The sequence below is a fragment of the Equus caballus genome, chromosome X (assembly GCF_041296265.1).
Source record: "Equus caballus isolate H_3958 breed thoroughbred chromosome X, TB-T2T, whole genome shotgun sequence".
NCBI lineage: Eukaryota > Metazoa > Chordata > Mammalia > Perissodactyla > Equidae > Equus > Equus caballus.
Window position 1 is genome coordinate 132,433,364 of NC_091715.1, and position 20,483 is coordinate 132,453,846.

Here is a 20,483-nt window from a genome sequence, read left to right on the forward strand (position 1 = left end):
ATCAAGTCAAAAAGAGAGGGATGGGAGCCGGTCCTGTGGCCAAGTGGTTAAGTTCCCATGCTCCGCTTCTGAGGCCCAGGGTTTCCCTGGTTCGAATCCTGGGGGCGGACGTGGCACCAATCATCGGGCCATGCTGGGGCAGGGCCCCACATGTCACACCTAGAAGGACTCACGACTAAAAATACACAACTATGTACCAGGGGGCTTTGGGGAGAAAAACGAAAAATAAAATCTTTAAAAAAAAAAAAAGAGAGAGGGATGGTTTACCACAGTTCTATCTCAAAAAATATGTGATGCTATTGAGCAGCATTACTCACAACAGCCAAAGGCGGAAGCAATCCAAGTATCCATCAGTGGATGAATGGACACACAAAATACGGTATATACATAGAATGCCATATTATTCAGCCTTAAAAAGGAAGGAAATTCTGATATATGCTACATAATGGATGGACCTTGAGGACATTATGCTAAGTAAGTAAACCATTCACAAAAAGACGAATGCTGAATGATTCCACTTCTATACGAGGTACCTAGAATAGTCAAATACCTAAAGAGAGAAGGTAGAATGCTGATTGCCAGGGGCTAGGGGGAGGAGGGAATGGGGAATCATTTTTTAATGGGTACAGAGTTTCAGCTTTGCAAGATGAAAAGAGTTCTGAAGATGGATAGTGGTGATGGTTGCACAAGAATGTGAATTCATTATTTAATGCTACTGAAGCGTACACTTAAAAATGTTTAAGGGGCCAGCCCAGTGGCACAGCAGTTAAGTTCGCACGTTCTGCTTCGGCGGCCTAGGGTTCACCAGTTCAGATCCTGGGTGCAGACCTATGCACGGCTTGCCAAGCCACGCTGTGGCAGGTGTCCCACATATAAAGTAGAGGAAGATGGGCACAGGTGTTAGCTCAGGGCCAGTCTTCCTCAGCAAAAAGAGGAGGATTGGCAGCAGATGTTAGCTCAGGGCTAATCTTCCTCAAAAAAAATGTATAAGACGGTAAATTTTAGTTTATGTGCATCTTATCACAATTTTTTAAAATTACAGTCATGAGTTGCTTAACGACACAGATACATTCTGAGAAATGCGTCATCAGGTGATTTCATCATTGTGTGAACATCATAGAGTGTACTTACCCAAACCTAGATGGCATAGCCTGCTACACACCTAGGCTATGTGGTACTCATCTCATGGGACCACCATCGTATATGTTATTCATCATTGACTAAAACGTCATTATGTGGCAAATGATTGTTTTACAAATGCATGTACAAATACCATACGTACTTTAGAAAAGTAAACTTTCTTTATCACGTGTAGACAAAATTCTAAAAAAAAACCCTTAGTACGTGCTGCTTAATTAGCATGACGACAGCATTTGTAATAAACACTTAAGTAAGCAGAGTTATGGTGGAGGAGAAAATCTCAAAGAAGCCACCTCAGTTGCCACCTTCTCCCTCGGCCTGCACCCACCCGAGAGATGTCTTCTACTTTCACCTATCATGGATTTCTAAAGACTTGTCTGAAAGTCAAATGTACAAGGGTGGTGGGATTGGTTTTAATCACATATTTAAAATCTCTAATTATTCTCTAAATGTCCATTTGTTTAGCAACTACATGCACAGCATATGTTTATTAAAATAGTGCTTCTCAAACTATATACATAGCTGCTTATAAGGACAAAACTAACTTTGCTAATAGATTCATAGATTTATCTGGTCTAAATATATGAAAAAGTCTGCTTACCAGACAAGAAGGCGATGTCTTGCATTAAGAAATGGCTGATATCCTTCACACGGAGGAGCACCTCAGTTTCTATAACAAACGAGACAGGGAGAGAAATGACACACGTTAGAGTACAGCTAGGAACATACACATGATTTCTCATACAATGAGATCTGCTGATCTTCTCCGCGTTACTCCTCTCAGCTAGATGGCAAGGAAATCACGCTTGAAAATATCACCGGGTAAGTCAGGACCAGTGTCCTAGTTCTTAGAACCTATGCCCAGGACAAAAACTACTCTCACTCACCAGAAAGCCTGGGGCAAAGGTCCAAACTCCAGGACATCTGGATTTATGCAAAGGGTAGGAAGTCATGTAGAGACACTGTAGCAAATAGTCTTCTAGTTCTGAGAATGCCTTCCATTCTGCCAAGTTTTATTAGTGACTATGAAGCACTTTTCACATCTTTTATCCTACTGGATCTTTAAATAACACTGAGAAAGGTATTATTATCCCATTTTAAGTCAGGAAAAGAGTTGGAAAGAGAGTCCAGTGCGGCAGTTAAACATGTGGCTTTTGAGTCAGATAGATCCAGATTTAAATCCCAGCTTGCTGCATCTACTGGGTGTGCAAACATGTGCAAGTTAACCTCTCAGAGCCTCGAGTTTTCTTACCTGTAAACTGAGTATAATAATATCTGCCTCACAGGGTGCTGTGCCAACTAAATGCAAACCAACTGGCATAATAGTTGGTGTTCACCAAGTGGCAGCCTATTAACTTATCTTTGATCATGATAGGTGGAATGACATTGACGCATTGTTCAAGACGCTTTAGTTGTCCCAGATCTTAAGTGCTAATTTGTAATGTTCAATTCTAGTGAACTCTACAGGGGCCAGAAATCAAAGTCCACTACCTGCCTCTGGTCCATGAGCAAGCATAACTTTTGAAAAGAAAATGGGTCATCAAACTAAGCTATTTTGGATTGTTATTTTTCATACCTGTGGTTCCACATCTCTTATAGAAGTCCTATTTTCCACTTGCTCTCTGATACAAAGGGCCTTCAAAGACCTAGTCTCCGGTGGTGTCAGGCTGATGACACATCACCCTTCTTAGTGATCCTCAAATCATACCATAAGGATGTGGTTTATCAGGGCCAATCCTGCTGAAGGGCATTACAAAAACAGGTTCTCAATAGGTCCACCCTAGACAATGGAATCTGTTACAGAATGACTCACCCCTCACATACACACCCCTAATTTAAAATAAAAGGAAATTAATTGACAAATTTAGTTTCATAAGACACATGGCATTAAGAACCTGCAATTTGTCAGGACTTAAAAATCAACTCCTAAAAATGTCTTGTAATGAAAAAAAAAATTAGGTTCCTGGTATGTATCCCAGGCCAAGGCACATGCATTTAAATTTTTGGGTTTTCACATCCAGATGCCAAATGTGGTTATTTTTTCAATGCTACGTGTTTTCTCAAATAAAAGAATGTGTTTATGACAACTACCAACATGTGTCACACATTTGACATTTTTAGGCATCGAGACATGGAGGAAGGGTGTGAATGGGGATAATGCAAAGAGGACTAGAACTCCCTCTCACTTTTGTCGAAGCCTGCGAAAGCGGCAATGCCCCCAACGTGTTCTACTGTCTAAAGGAGAGAGCAGCAGACACTAAAATACTCCTACATAAGAAGACTCAAATTTCTCCCCTGCTTTGATCAGTAGGAATATCTATCAAGATAATTTGATGAATTTTATGGCAGATGGCAGATCCAGAAGTGCTAACATCTGCAACTTGATTCCTCCCATACCATTCAGGCTCTTACATAACTACAGAAACTATGTCCGTACATATTTTCTTACTCTACAATTTTTTAATCCATTCATGTAATAGGAGAGGCACCGGGACATAAAATAAAAGACGGAGGGCTAGGAGTGGGAGGACCTGGGCCTAGTGCTGGCTAGGCCACTGAGCAGCTCTGTGATCTTCAGCAAGTCACTCTCCACCCCTCACCTCATCACCCACATTTTAGAAGTGAGGGCAAACAACAAATGCTTTCTAAGACCCCTGACTTCTATGAAATCCAACAACAGGTTAAAATCCACAGTTATAAGAAAATCATACCGATGTTTCCATTGTAAAATATCTCCCACAATTGTACCAACAAATTAGCATTCGCATACTAATAGAAAAGGATGAAATAATGGTTGAAAGAGAAGGTGTTACTACTTTAAGAAATGATCAAGTTCTGGGTTAGAAACTGAAGGGAGAGGAGATAACACAGGGAAGGAAACAGAAGATCCACGGGGTTATCATTGAGCAGCCACAAAGACAAGGTGAGACTGTTGCTGAGAACAAAGAGACAGAGAGCTGGCTTTGGAGAAAGTTGACACTGAGTTACACCCAACTTTGTATCCGACCCTCTTGAATTTCCACACAGATTTCCTCCTGAAACATAAGTGATTTTTATCACTTTTTAAAATTACAAATATGATTTATAATGTTCCTCTTGCTGACCCTTTAAACTCCTTTACTGCAGGGCATGAGAAATGAAAAGCCTGGATCACCAAAGCTGGATCGAGGCCACATTACAGCATGTTCCTTGATGACCAGATTCCCATTTGATAGGAGGCTTGTCAAGCTGTCCCGTGTGGACAGCTCAATTACTCACAAATGAAGGGCATGCGTTCTCCTTACTTTGGACTTGTTGCTAACCCCCAAAACGGCTGGTTAGGAAGCCAAAAAAGGGGCACTAACTCAATAGGTAATCTGACAAACAGCCTTAAAAGCACCCTGATGGAGCAGCAACTCATTTAAGAGCCCTGCTGAAGAACCATGTGCTTTATAATCAAACGCAATCAGACACAAACTGAAAACAAAAGACAAGTGCTTGCCAATTCATTCATTCCATACATTTGATCCATACATTTGACTCCAAAAGAGACAAACTTTTTGCTGCCTTGACCATACACTGCAAACTCATCACTAATATTTATTTTATAATATAAAAGGTAGATGTGCAAATGAGGATACAAGCTCAGAATTCAAATACGAAGAATTTTTAAAGTCCTAAAAGGTGTGGAAATAATATCTTTAGGATGGCTCACAGAGGAGGAAGTTACGCCCATCCAATTAGTTGATCCATTTTGATTGTGTCACTTGCAGAGATGGAGAACACTTGTCACCTTGATAAGGGGTGCCCTCTATAGTTTTTAAAGATTTATTTTGCATTCATTCACTTTTTTAAACGAAGACTTATTGAGCACCTACTATGTGCCAGATACTGTTCCAAGCTGTGGATAGATGTTCCAGGTCAAAGTAAAGGTTCCCAGTCAAATAAGTTTGTGAAATATTGGGAGTTAAGCGTACTGCAACATTCCCCAGCAAATTCACACACACACATTGCAACTCCTTGAGGAGAGGCTATGTATACAGGGTTTCCCAACCCTATTTGATCAGGTACTCCTTTCTTTGGTTGGTTGGTTGGGTGGTTGGTTGGGCGGTTAGTTGGTTTTTCCCCTCAGAGAAAGAGAGAGAAGACAAACAGAAAGCAGAGAGAGCTATACAGACTCTACGTGAAGAAGCGCTTTGGTCTAAAAGTCAGAGCTATCTGTAGACGAAATGACTGCAGTGGTAGGAAGAGAAGCTCTTCCCTATCACAAACAACATTAGAACAAAGGCCGAGCAGCTCTGCAGCAAGGAGGCTAGAGAGGACGGTGGAGCATGTAGTGGGGTTGGGATAAATGATCTTTCATGTTCTACTTCTCCAAGAGCCTCTGCCTCCATGATTTGAGTATGTATTACCATTCCAAGGAATTTAAATTCTACTGAGTTTATTAACGACTCCTATAGGGAAAATGATAGTTTAAAAAGTTAAGTAAATCGGCATCTACAAGTATTCTCTTTTGAAGAAAGCAGTTTTACTCCAGATTTTGGCGTCTAACAGCAATAATTCCAACCCTTGAGCTTTATTTCACAGTGGCAATCTCATGTACATTTCCTCCTTCTCTGGGGTTTCTGCTCATACACGATAGAAGAATACGAGTTCTGAACCATGCTGCACACACATGCCATTCGGTCCAAGCACTACAGAGCCATGGCAAATAAACTGCTTAAAAGAGCAAATACCTCTATTCTCACGTTTCCTAAAAATAAGAGGCAAAAATGGAGCACAAATTCAAATACAAAGGAAGATAAAGGAAATGTCAGCCAGAAAGATATAGTCTCTTCCATGGCAATGAACCCACTACCACCGCTAATATGAAAACAGAGGGGAAAGTGTAGTAAACGATTAACAATAGACATCATTTGCCGAGCACCTAGCATTTGCCAGGCACTGCATAAAGCACTTTGTGTGCATTTTCTCTGTCTTAACAACAATCCTCCAAGGTGGACACTAACACTCTCATAGATGAGAAAACAGGCTCAGAGAGGGTCCCATTCATGTGCTTGTTCATTCAAGAAATTTATAGTGAACAATTGCCAGGCACCAGGCACTGTTCAGACCCAAGGTAGAATCTAGTATAAGATTTAGAAGAAGCTTTTATGGTGTCATCGATTTGGTTCCCTAACCTTCAGACAGGCACTCTAAAGTCTGCATTCAGAAGAATACACTCAATTAGCTCCAATGCAAATTACTAACTAGACATGGCTCCATACCCTCCCATTTTCTTCCAGGAAGAGTTTCATCCCAAATCATATCGAGAATGTTTATAAACAATCTTTTGCAAGAACCTCCACTACTTGTACAGCCTGAAATTCCTAACAATGGTGCTTACTCTTAGCAATCATCTCTTTGAAAGTTCCCTATTGCCGATGCGCAGGACTCAGATAAAATGAGGTTTTGTTTGGAGTCTTAAATCCCGCTGTGAGGCAGATGGGACTCTATGAGCGTAATTTTTCCCTTTCAATACGAACGGCAGACACTATACCATCTGTAAACAGTAATGACTTAGCACATGCAACAAACTGAAGCGCTGTCTTGACAAGTGTTATGCTTTAAAAGGTGGAACAAATAAAAGGGTAATTCTGAAATCATTACAAAATGAATTCCCATTAGGCTACAGCAGCACAAACTACGCAGTACTTTGTTCTGCAATAAAGGTACAGCATGAAACACTCATAATTCTATACCAACAAAAGAAAACCAAGATTCTTGCTAAATCCTTCCTCTGCTAACAACCTACTGAAGCCTCCTTCCGACACACTGTAATTCAATTTACCAAACATCTACTGGGTTTCTATTTGCTCCTCTCTGCTAGGTGCTGTGGCCCATTCAAATATAAACAGTTTCTCAACTTGAAATGCTTACAAATCCACGGAAGACATGACACATAAACAACTGGCCATAACATATAGTACAGTATGTGCTATAATAGAAATACAGAATATAGAGTATAGGGAGGGGAGAGATTATTACAACTAAATTGAGAGAGTGAGAACAGGAAAGTTTCACAGACGATGTGATATCTGAGCTGGGCCTCGAAAATTGATTAGGATTCAAATACACGGACAGGGGCATAGAGAAGGACATGCCAGGTGAAAGAAACAAGGCACCGTGCAGGAGTAGGTGAAGGAATCAGGAACTGTATAGGGCCTGACATGGTTTGAGTTTAGAACATGGCACAGTCCAGCTAAAGCCAGAAAGCAAGACTAGAAGCAAAAAGGGGAGAATTTTGCCTGCCTCCAGAGGAGAGCAGGCCTCTGGAATGCCTCTGATCCAGGATTCCTGACTGAGCACAAAGGTATTTTCCAAGCAGGCATCTCTTGCAACACAATGGCAGGGACTTAGAAACTGGTGGACTCTACAATTAATTAGCTGCCAACTTTGGTATAACCACAGGCAATTCACTGAAGGTTCCCTACGACTCGGGTTGTTTATAAGCACCTACAGAACAAAACGAGTGGGAAGAAAATGAAAAAGGAAACTGAAAGTCCCTCTTTTACGTGTTATAAACTCCAAATAAAACTGGGCTTGAATACTATTCTAAGATGCTCATTTTTCTTTCAAATTTCAACATTTCTGAAATCTGGAAGGATCTTAGATTCACCATCACATTTGATTCAGTTTTTCAATTTTCCATCCAAAATCCTCTATTAAGTACCTTAGAATAAATCAATTGCAATCACAGAAAGGAAAAACAGGATATTAAAAAATAACTTCCTGGGGCTGGCCCCGTGGCCGAGTGGTTAAGTTCGCGCGCTCCGCTGCAGGCGGCCCAGTGTTTCGTTGGTTCGAATCCTGGGCGCGGACATGACACTGCTCATCAAACCACGCTGAGGCAGCGTCCCACATGCCACAACTAGAAGGACCCACATCGAAGAATATACAACTATGTACCGGGGGGCTTTGGGGAGAAAAAGGAAAAAATAAAATCTTTAAAAAAAAAAAAAAAAAAAAAAAAATAACTTCCTAACCTCTTGGTAGTTGAGATATCCATATATATGTCAATATGTCATTAGATTTCATAACTGTCACTTTAGATGTCATATAGTACAAGATAACACGGCATGAAAAAAGCAGAATACAAAACTGTCTATTCAGTATGATGTCAACTGTATAATATATCTATTTAACCAAAAAAAAGAACCTGTAAAAAATATACTTCAATATTAACAGTGTTTTTCCTCTGGGCCATAAAATTCACTTTTTGGTATATTTTCCATGTTTCTTTTTGCAATGATCATGTTCACTTTTTTTTAAGACTACTTTTTTTAGGGCCAGCCCGGTGGCACAGTGGTTAAGTTTGCACATTCCACTTCGGCGGCCTAGAGTTGGCTGGTTCGGATCTCGGGTGCGGGCATGGCACCACTTGTCAAGCCATGCTGTGGTAGGCATCCCACATATAAAGCAAAGGAAGATGGGCACAGGTGTTAGCTCAGGGCCAGTCTTCCTCAGCAAAAAGAGGAGGAATGGCAGCAGATGTTAGCTCAGGGCTAATGTTCCTCAAAAAAAAAAAAGACTACTTTTTTTAGAGCAGTTTTAGGTTTACAGCAAAATTGAGGGGAAAGTACAGAGATTTCCTACACACTCCTTACCCCTACATATGCATAGCCTTTCCCATTGTCAACATCCTTCACCAGAGTTGTACATGTTACATACAATTGATAAACTTACATCGACACATCACTATCACCCAAAGTTCATAGTTTACAATAGGGTTCACTCTTGCTGTTGTACATTCTATGGGTTTGGACAAATGTATAACACGTATCCATCATTTTAATATCACACAGAGTAGTTTCACTGCCCGCAAAATCCTCTATGTTCCACCTAGTCATCAGTCCTCCACACAAGCCCTGGCAACCACTGATCTTTTTACTGTGTCCATGGTTGTGCCTTTCCCAGAATGCCACACACTTGGAGTCACACAGTATGCAGTCTTTTCAGACTGGCTTCTCTTACTTAGTGATATGCATTTAAGGCTCCTTCATGTCTTTTCACGGCTTGATCGCCATTTCTTTTTAGTGCTGAATAATATTCCATTATCTGGATGCACCATCGTTTATTTACCCATTCTTTCTTTCTTGATAAGTTGTGTTTTCATTTTCATTTAATGCAAAATACTTTTTAAACTTCTCTTAAGATTTCTTCTTTGACCCATGTGTTATTTAGAAGTTTGTTGTTTGTATTTTAGGATTTCCCAAATACAAGTATGTATCCATGTTATTTTGGGATTTTCCAGCTATCTTTCTGTCATTAATTTCTTGTTTAATTCCATTGGGGTCTAAGAGCAGACATCGTATGATTTCTGTTCTTTTAATTTTGTTAAGGTGATCCATCCTTGTGAATGTTCCATGTGAGCCTGAGAAGAAACACTTTTTATTATGTGCTAATTTATATTTACCGAGATATAAAATCACATACCAAAAATTCACCCTTTTATTTATTTATTTACTTATTTATTTATTTTTTGAGGAAGATTAGCCCTGAGCTAACTACTGCCAGTCCTCCTCTTTTTGCTGAGGAAGCCTGGCCCTGAGCTAACATCCATGCCCATCTTCCTCTACTTTCTATGTGGGACGCCTACTGCCGCATGGCTTGCCAAGTGGTGCCACATCCACACCCAGGATCCGAACTGGCGAACCCCGGGCCGCTGAAGTGGAACATGTGAACTTAACCACTGCGCCACCAGGCTGGCCCCTCACCCTTTTAATGTGTACAATTCAATAGGTTTTAGTATATTCAAAAGGTTGTGCAACCATCACCACTATCTAATTCCAGAACATTTTTATCACTTCAAAAAGAAATCCTGTAGCATTAGAAGTCGCTGTAGAAAAAGAGTTAACACGGCAGGCCTAGACTGGTTATCCTTAGAAAGACCTGGTTGCAAAGTTAGCCCTTGGCGAACATCTGGCAACTTCGACTCAGAAGATAAACAATGTGGATTATGCTAACAACCTGCTTTCCGTCTGGCAGCACGGAGATGTTGGCACCTGCTGGGGATCCAGCGCCTATGTGACTACCCACCAACATAAATCCTGCACTGAGCCTCTAAGCACAGTCCCTGGTTGACAACCTTTCACACGTGTCACAACTTGTTGCTAGGGGAATTAAGCATGTTCTTTGTGACTCCACTAGGAGTGAACCCTTGAAAGCTTGTGCCTGGTGTTCTCCAGACTTCATGTCACGTGCCTTTTCTCTTCGCTGATTTTGCTTTGTATGTTGCTGTAATAAATACGAGCTGTGCATGTACACTGAGACCTGTGAGCCTACCTAGTAAGTCACCAACCCTGGGGTGGTCTTGAGGACCCCCGACACACAGTCACTTTCCCAAAGGAAGAAGTAAAACTCTCTCTATTTGCAAATGATATGATCTTATATATAGAAAACACTAAGGAATTCACAGAGAGACACACACACCCACAGTAAAATCTCTTAGTTCTAATAAACAAGTTCAGGAAGGGTGGAGTGTATTAGATCAACATAAAAAAATCAAGTGTATTTCCCATTCACAATTGCAACAAAAAGAATAAAATACCTTGGGGTAAATTTAACTAAGGAAGTGAAGGACCTATATAATGAAAATTACAAGGCCTTTCTGAGAGAATTGGATGACGACATAAGGAGATGGAAAGACATTCCATGTACATGGATTGGAAGAATAAACATAGTTAAAATGTCCGTTCTACCTAAAGCAATCTACAGATTCAACGCCATCCCAATCAGAATCCCAATGACGTTCCTTACAGAATTAGAACAAAGAATCCTAAAATTCATGTGGGGCAACAAAAGACCCAGAATTTCTAAAGCAATCCTGAGAAAAAAGAACAAAACTGGAGGAATCACAATCCCTGACTTCAAAACATCCTACAAAGCTACAGTAATCAAAACAGCATGGTACTGGTACAAAAACAGGGGCACAGATCAATGGAACAGAATTGAAAGCCCAGAAATAAAACCACACATCTATGGACAGCTTATCTTTGACAAAGGAGCTGAGGGCATACAATGGAGAAAAGAAAGTCTTTTCAACAAATGGTGCTGGGAAAACTGGAAAGCCACATGTAAAAGAATGAAAATTGACCATTCTTTTTCACCATTCACCAAAATAAACTCAAAATGGATCAAAGACCTAAAGGTGAGACCTGAAACCATAAGGCTTCTGGAAGAAAACGTAGGCAGTACACTCTTTGACATCAGTATTAAAAGGATCTTTTCGGACACCATGCCTTCTCAGAGAAGGGAAACAATAGAAAGAATAAACAAATGGGACTTCATCAGACTAAAGAGCTTCTTCAAGGCAAATGAAAGCAGGATTGAAACAAAAAAACAACCCACTAACTGGGAAAAAATAATTGCAAGTCATATATCTGACAAAGGCTTAATATCCATAATATATAAAGAACTCTCGCAACTCAACAACAAAACATCAAACAACCCAATCAAAAAATGGGCAGGAGACATGAACAGACATTTCTCCAAAGAAGATATTCTGATGGCCAATAGGCACATGAAAAGATACTCATCATCGCTGATCATCAGGGAAATACAAATCAAAACTACACTAAGATATCACCTTACACCCGTTAGAATGACAAAAATATCTAAAACTAATAGTAACAAATGTTGGAGAGGTTGCGGAGAAAAAGGAACCCTCATACACTGCTGGTGGGAATGCAAACTGGTGCAGCCACTATGGAAAACAGTATGGAGATTCCTCAAAAAATTAAAAATAGAACTACCATACAATCCAGCCATCCCACTACTGGGTATTTATCCAAAGAGCTTGAAGTCAGCAATCCCAAAAGTCCTATGCACCCCAATGTTCATTGCAGCATTATTTACAATAGCCAAGACATGGAAGCAACCTAAGTGCCCAGCAACAGACGAATGGATAAAGAAGATGTGGTACATATATACAATGGAATACTACTCAGCTGTAAAACAGAACAAAATCATTCCATTTGCAATAACATGGATGGACCTTGAGGGAATTATGTTAAGTGAAATAAGCCAGCGAGAGAAGGATAATCTGTGTATGAGTCCACTTATATGAGGAATTTAAAATTATGGACTAAGAACAGTTTAGTGGATGCCAGGGGAAAGGTGGGATGGGGGGTGGGCACAAAGGGCGAAGTGGTGCACCTACAACATGACTGACAAACATTAATGTACAACTGAAATTTCACAAGATTGTAACCTATCATTAACTCAATAAAAAAAAATTAAAAAAATCAAGTGTATTTCTATTGTGCAAAGTATAAGTGCAAAACTTATACTCTGAAAGCTATAAAACATTATTGAAAGAAATTAAAGATCATCTAAATAAATAGAAAGCCACCCCACATTCACGGATTGGAAGACCTAATATTATTATTGTGTCAATACTCCTCTAAACGATATTCCCCTAATTGACAGATCCAAAGCAGCCCCTATCAAGATCCTAGCTGGCTTTTTTTTTGCAGAAATTGACAAGTGGATCCTAAAATTCATACGAAAATGCATGGGAGGCAGATTAACCAAAATAATCTTGAAAAAAAGAATAAAGTTAGAGGACTCGCACTTCCTGATTCCAAAACTTACTATACAAAGCTACAATAAACAAGACAGTGCGGTACTGCATAATGATAGACATAAAAATCAATGGAATAGAATTGAAAGTCCAAAGCTTATCCATATATCTTAGAGTCAACTGATTTTTGACAAACACAAGACAATTCAATGAGGAAAGAAGAGTCTTTTCAACAAATGGTGATGGAACAACAGGACATCACGTTCAGAAGAAATAAGCTGTAACCCTACCTTACACCATATACAAAAATTAACTCAAAATGGATCAAACATTGAAATATAAGAGCTAAAACAATAAAACTCAAAATAAAATGCAGGCATAAATCTTCGTGACCTTGCGTTAAGCAAAGCCTTCATGTATATGCCGTCAAAAGCACAAGCAACAAAAGAAAAAATAGACAAATTTGACTTTGCCCAAATATAAACTTGTGTGTTTCCAAGAACACTAACAAGAAAGTGAAAAGACAATCCACAGAAAGGAAGAATATACTTACAAATCATTTATCTGTTAAGGAATACATATCTAGACTACATAAAGAACACTTACTAATCAATAATCAAAAGGCAAATAATACAATAAAAATGGGCAAAGGATTTGAATAGACACATCTTCAAAGAAGATATAAAAATTCCCAATAAGCACATGCAAAGATGTTCAACATCATTTAGTCATTATGGAAATACATATCAAGACCACACTGAGATACACTTCACACTCATGGGGATGCCTATAATCAAAATGATGGACAATAACAAGTGTTAACAAGTATGTGGACAAATTTGAACCCTCATACACTGTTCACGGGAAGGGTTCAACCCCTGTGCAAAACACTTGTGCAATTCCTCAAAAAGTTAAATGGAGAGTTACCATATGTCCCAGCAATTCTACTTCTAGGCATATACCCAAAAGAAATGCAAACATATGTCTACACAGAAACATGTAGAGGAATGTTAACAGCATTATTGATAATAACCAAAAGGTGGCAACAATGCGAATGTTCATCAACTGAAGAATGGATACACAAAATGTGGTATGTCCATACAATGGAATATTATTTGGCATAAAAAGTAATGAAGGACTGATACATGCTACAACGTGGATTGATCTTGAAAATATTTTGCTAAGTGAAAGAAGCCACAAATTATATGATTCCATTTATATGAAATATCCAGAATAGGCATATATAGAGAGACAGAAAGTAGATCAGTAGTTGCTTATGGCTAGGAGAACTAGGGGAATCAGGGGGATGATAGCTGAAGGGTACAGGGGGTTTTTAAGGAATGATGAAAAGTCCCAACATTAATTGCAGTGATGGTTACACAACTCTGTGAACATGCTAAAAACACTGAATTTTACATTTTATTTATTTATTTATTTATTTTGAGGAAGATTAGCCCTGAGCTAACATCTGCTGACAATCCTCCTCTTTTTGCTGAAGAAGACTGGCCCTGAGCTAACATCCGTGCCCATCTTCCTCTACTGTCTATGTGGGACGCCTACCACAGTATGGCGTGCCAAGTGGTGCCATGTCTGCATCCAGGATTCGAACCGGTGAAGCCCGAGCCGCCAGAAGCGGAACGTGCAAACTTAACCGCTGCGCCATTGGGCTGGCCCCTGAATTTTACATTTTAAATGGGTAAATTGTACGGTATGTGAGTTATATCTCAATAAAGCTGTTACCAAAAAAATCAAGGAAAGAATTGGTGTTTGTAAGAAAAAAGTTCATTTGAGCAAAGGATGCACTTTTTCCACTTCTCCTTCCTAAGGAATTTAATCATGAAAAACAAATAGAAGCGGGCTCAACATTTGGAAATGTACGTTAAGGAAAAAAAGATGAAGGTTGTGCATAAAGATAAACCACAATGACATCACAGAACCAACAAGTTAACACAGTGGTTATATTTGGGTGTTAAATCTTAGGTGACGTATACCCATAAAATTCTGACTTTCTGGGCTGGCCCCGTGGCCGAGAGGTTAAGTTCACGTACTCTACTTTGGCAGCCCACGGTTTCACAGGTTCGAATCCTGGGTTCGGACATGGCACCGCTCATCAGGCCACGCTGAGGCAGCATCCCACATGCCACAACTAGAAGGACCCACAACTAAAAATACACAACTATGTACCGGAGGGCTTTGCGAGAAAAAGGAAAAATAAAATCTTTAAAAAAAATTCTGATTTTTTCATACGAATAAGTATTTCACATAGAGGTAATATAGCATAGAACTTTTGAGTGCATGCTCCAGAGACAGACTGCCTGGATTCCAATTCCAGCTCTACCACTTGCAAGTTGTATGACCTTAGACAAGCTGCAAACAGTGCCTAGTATATGGCAAGTGGTCAATAAATGCTGACCATTCTTACAGAATAAAGAAAACATGACATTATTATTTAAAAGGTTTAGTGTACAAGTGAGTGGTCAGGCAGTGGCAATGACTGGATTAGCATATGGTTCCGCAAAGATTTTAATTCTCACCTTCCCCAAACAGTCACAACTGCTTCAGGGCCAGAAGGCCATTCCCATCTTTTAATTCATCTGCAAATAGGGGACTAGGTCATGGTTCCTTGTCCATATCTCAGGTCTTCTATACAAGGAAAACTCTTAGATGATATCAAATAATATAAAAATTGAACTTTCAAGTTTGAAAGACATGGAGGAGCTTCCCTCATTGGTCACGTGGGGACGAAATATCCTGAAAAACATTCCTGCTACAAAACACAAAAACACGGTGGGAGGGGCCAGCCCCGTGGCCGAGTGGTTAAGTTCGCACGCCCAGGGTTTTGCTGGTTTGGATCCTGGGTGCGGACATGGCAAAGATCATCAGGCCACACTGAGGCGGCGTCCCACATGCTACAACTAGAAGGACCCACAACTAAAAATATACAACTATGTACTGGGGGGATTTGGGGAGAAAAAGCAGAAAGGAAAAGATTGGCAACAGTTGTTAGCTCAGGTGCCAATCTTTAAAAAAATAAAAATTAAATTAAAAAAATAAAAATTTAAAAAGACATCATAAAGAAAATGATAAGACAAGCCACAAATCGGGCGCAGATATTTGCAATGCATATAAGTGACAAACAAATAGCATCAAGGATATATAAAAGATTGTAAGTCAATAAAAAAAGACAAACCGCCCTATAGAAAAATGGGAAAAAAATTAACACAAACAGGCATTTCACAGAGGAGGAAATAAGAATGGCCAATAAACATTTAAAAAGATCCTCGACTGCATTTGTAATGTACAAAATGCAAATTTCAAGGCCAGTAAGATCATCTTTTATACCCATCACTTCAGCAACAATTTAAAAAATTGACATTAGCAAGCACCTATATGTGCAACAACATAATCATTATAGATACGTGTCGGTTTTGGCCTTGGTTCTTACCACAGATTTCTTTTTTCATGAAGCATCCATTTTGAAAGACCACTTTAAAAATTGTTTTAGTTATAACCGAAAGGAAACAATCACGTAGAGTTTTACCCTGATGGAGCTGAGGGGTAAATACAGTGACTTCACACAGTCCACAAGGGAAAAACATCAGTTAGATGCAGCAACAAAGACCGAACGAACTCTGAGCTTGCACTAAAGACATGTATAATGTCAAATAAACAGGCAGGAAGTGTTGCCTGAGTACCTACTATGCATTCAATGTGGTTTTACCACTTGCTTATACAGCACATAACAATGAATAAGTTCCGATCCGAGGAATAGCGTCCACAGATCTAGCTGTCATTCGATGCTCAACTCTTTACTTGTGCTTCGAAGGAAGGAATCCCGGGATGATTTTACCCCCAGTAGCAGGAAGTGGAATTCTATGGGAGGTGGGAAATGGAAGGAAGGAATGAGAGAATGGAAGGAAAGAATAAGAATACAAAACAGGAATATGCATTTCAACACAACTTCAAGTGTCTTTTTTATTTATCTATCAGCCACTCTAATCATTCACGTATTTCTTCTTTCAACAAACCTTTGTTAGACTTCCATCTCATGCCAGGCCCCGTGCAGTGCTGGGGACACAGAAACCAGTTAAAACACCGGCCAGGATTTCATAGGGCTTTTCATCTAGGAGCAGGAGGCGGTTACAGCCCAGAGCGCTGTTACAATAGTGTAGCGCCCAAGATGTTGTGAGCACACAGAGAAAGGACATCTAGCACTAAACTGATAAAACAGATGATGTATAAAAAATGGAGAGGGGCCAGCCGGTGGTGTAGTGGTTAAGTGTGCACGTTCTGCTTGAGCAGCCCGGGGTTCACTGGTTCGGATCCCCGGTGCAGACCTACACACCGCTTGGCAAGCCATGCTGTGGTAGGTGTCCCACATATAAGGTAGAGGAAGATGGGCACGGATGTTAGCTCAGGGCCAGTCTTCCTCAGCAAAGAGAGGAGCATTGGCAGCAGATGTTAGCTCAGGGTTAATTTTCCTCAAAAAACAAAACAGAAATATCCCCCTCCACCCCCCAAAAATGGAGGAGAAAACCAGTTTTATGGTCCAACCTATGCTGAATACCTCCTGGGACTTACTTTCCACATATGACTTTCAGATCATGACTCAATGTTATACTAGGGTTGAGGGACTCTGACCTGCTTCCAAGAAGCACGCTCCCTTATCTTTTCATGGATCAGACACACTTGTGTGTGCCGCAAATGAAGGAGAACTATGCATTTCTGCAACATTTGCAAACACCAATGTTTACGTGTTTACATGCATGCATATAACGTACAAACATGGAAATATTAAGTATTGTAATTAAAATGGCTGGTTTTGAAAGTCCACTCTTCCACCTTTAAAAATCACTTGTAAAGTCAATATGCAACATGAAGAAGCTTACAGTGATCGGAAAACATAAAAACTACAGAGTGGAGTTTTTTCTTATTCTTCTCCAGTGCTAAAGCTCTTCTGTGACTTGATTATGTGTCCTTTAAAATTTACAGTCCAGGGGCCGGCCCGGTGGCGCAGCAGTTAAGTGCACACGTTCCACTTCTCGGCAGCCCAGGGTTCACCGGTTCAGATCCCGGGTGAGGACATGGTGCCGCTTGTCAAGCCATGCTGTGGTAGGCGTCTTGTCAAGCCATGCTGTGGTAGGCGTCCCACATATAAAGTAGAGGAAGACGGGCATGGATGTTAGCTCAGGGCCAGTCTTCCTCAGCAAAAAGAGGAGGATTGGCAGTAGTTAGCTCAGGGCTAACATTTCTCAAAAAAAAAAAAAACTTACAGTCCATAAAAATTGACAAAATCTTTGCTAAATACGAAACTATGGTAAAAAGACTTTTAAAAATGTATCGGCATCATCTTCAAAACTATACATTATTTGTTGTGAAAATAAATGTCTTTGAGAATTAGCTTCCTTGGGTACATCTGAATGCACAGTTAAAAACAAAACTCATCACACCTTTTTTTTGGGGGGGGTGGGTTTAGGAAGACTGGCGTCCAGATCATCTTCGTCCAGCACCCACAGTGCAAATGAGCATGTTTGAACATGAGCTCAAAGACAAAAGGATAGTCCCCAACCACCAGAGCCACAGCCACCACTAGAAAATTCTAAACATATTAGATTAGCAACAGGTAAATATTAACATTAGCCTCTTTTTAATTTTTATTATAACATTGGGCCTTTCAAGAGCAGCTGTTTAAAGCACAAGCTATAAAAGCAGACAAGATGACCCACTAATGTCACCACTCATACTATCCATGCAGACATATGACCAAATGCCAGAGCTCCTATTCTGTGGCTATCGGTCTCTTCTTGGGTTCAGAAAATCTAATTTTGAAATACACAGCATCTACAACGGTAAATCCAATTAAAATGACTTACTTTAGCTTATAAGGCACGCAGAAGAACATACAACATCTGTGACTGGTCCTCGGAATGTGTTAACGAAGAAGCAAAACTGACCGTCTTTTGTAAACTGACAAGTGCAAAATAGCCAATAAAAGCAGGGCTGCTGCTTTCTGCTCTGTGACTGATCACCGGATGCGGCTTGCAATAGCAAACTCAAAGATGTCCCTCAAACACACATGTCACTTTTACCTGTCATCGAAGAGTCCAAGAATACCTAATCACATCGTTTCAGTTTAAATAAAGGCAATATATTAAAAAGAACACCCTACGGTTTTCTTGTCATCAGACTGTATATTGAAGAGCGAAGCTCCAGCTTAACTAACAGCGGCGCAAGAGTGCAAATGAAGGCTTGAGGAACAGGGAGCCCGCGGGATCCCTGCCTGTGACGAGCACTCCTGGCTGAAGCAGCAGCTGATGCTGACCCAGCCAGAGCAGATTGCAAAGGGCAGCTCAACCACTACCAGACCCTCTGGCCACAAAGTTATTCAACATTAACATTCCCCATAGCATCTACAAGCTTCCTATTTTGCCTAGAAGGTTTACAAAGAGAGTGATTAGCAACTTACTAAAAATGAAGTCAGTATATACTTGTATAGAATATATATGAAATATGTGTACAATATATAGACACATATAGATACACATATAAAATATATATGTAACTTGATTTTCAAACTTCATTTCCAGTGAAGAAAATGTTTTCATGGAACTGCTTTGGAGGGGCAGGAAGTGATAACTAGATTTTTAAAGTTCAAACTTCCACTTCTTACTAATTGAGTAAGAGATCACTTGCATATCAATAAATTAAAGTAATAATGGTGACACTGAAATTATACTTTAAAGCCATTGGCTCTTCACATCCATAAATATATTCCAGTCAAACACTGACCCATTTCTTAAATAATGTATATATTAGAATCTCATTGGAATGTTAACTGATTTCCTGAGTAGCTGGAGGTGGTCTCGATATGAACCGGTCCAGTCTGTATCAAGGAAATACAGAAAGGAAAGATTAAATAAAATTCTATCTTCTTATTCAGATATAAGCAGTGTGAACAACTGTGGAAAGAATGCCAAATATGCCAGCTTCCCCACGGGTTTATTTAAACTATAAGCCCACTAAGACAAAACTGGGCAAACGCTTTCTTTGTGCTGAAAAGATGCAGTAGCCTCTTTGGGCTCTATGAGAGGAAAATTTTTAAATAACCTAACAAAATGATTTTATACTATATGTTTTATGTTTCCTGTACTCTTCTGTGTCTCAAAAATTTCATAATGAAATCATTTTTAAATAAACACATTCTAATGCAAGCCATACATCAACATACGGGGTATGAGCACAGCTTGGGGAAACACGTAGATATACATGGATTCTTCATTGTCATTCTCACCAGTTAGAAATAAGCTCCCTGAAGGCAGAGATTTTTGTCTCTTTTGTTCCCTGAAATATCCCAACAGTGTCTAGCACATAGGAGGTGATCAATAAATGTTTATTGAGTTGAATTGATATACCTATATCCAGAGAAAAGTTCCTATGGCCACAAACCAAACTGTAAGTAGTGTTTCCCCCCGGAGAGCAGGACTCGGCTAGGCACAGGGGTGACTCACTTTTTACTTTATGGACACGTGTATCATTCAGATGATTTACAAAGATCACATATAAATAATTTAATTTAAAAACATAAGAAAATGGGAACATAAAAAATACTTCCTAACCAGAAGCAAAAAACAAAAGAAACCACACACACAGAAAAAAGAAGTACCTAAGGCATTAGGCAAGGAAGAGAGAAATAAAGAAGAGAAAGCAAAGAGAGGGATGAAAGGGAGAGGGCCAAAAAGTACACGAGAGAAACAAAGTGCAGCGGGCGGGAAGTAACAGGCTGAATGAAGCCCTCCGCCCA

General features: G+C 39.8%; 1 protein-coding gene across 3 annotated transcripts in view; it reads right to left on the reverse strand.

The window, feature by feature from the left end:
- Window positions 1-20,483, reverse strand: part of MCF2 (MCF.2 cell line derived transforming sequence) — a 117,268-nt gene that overhangs the window by 70,068 nt on the left and 26,717 nt on the right. For 2 of the 3 annotated variants that reach the window (XM_023633414.2, XM_070258078.1), the window contains one exon: window positions 1,742-1,810. In XM_023633414.2, coding sequence (XP_023489182.2) covers window positions 1,742-1,810 — 69 coding nt within the window. Of the gene's footprint in view, window positions 1-1,741; window positions 1,811-20,483 lie in introns of those variants that run through there. The other variant, XM_070258077.1, reaches the window with a different exon arrangement.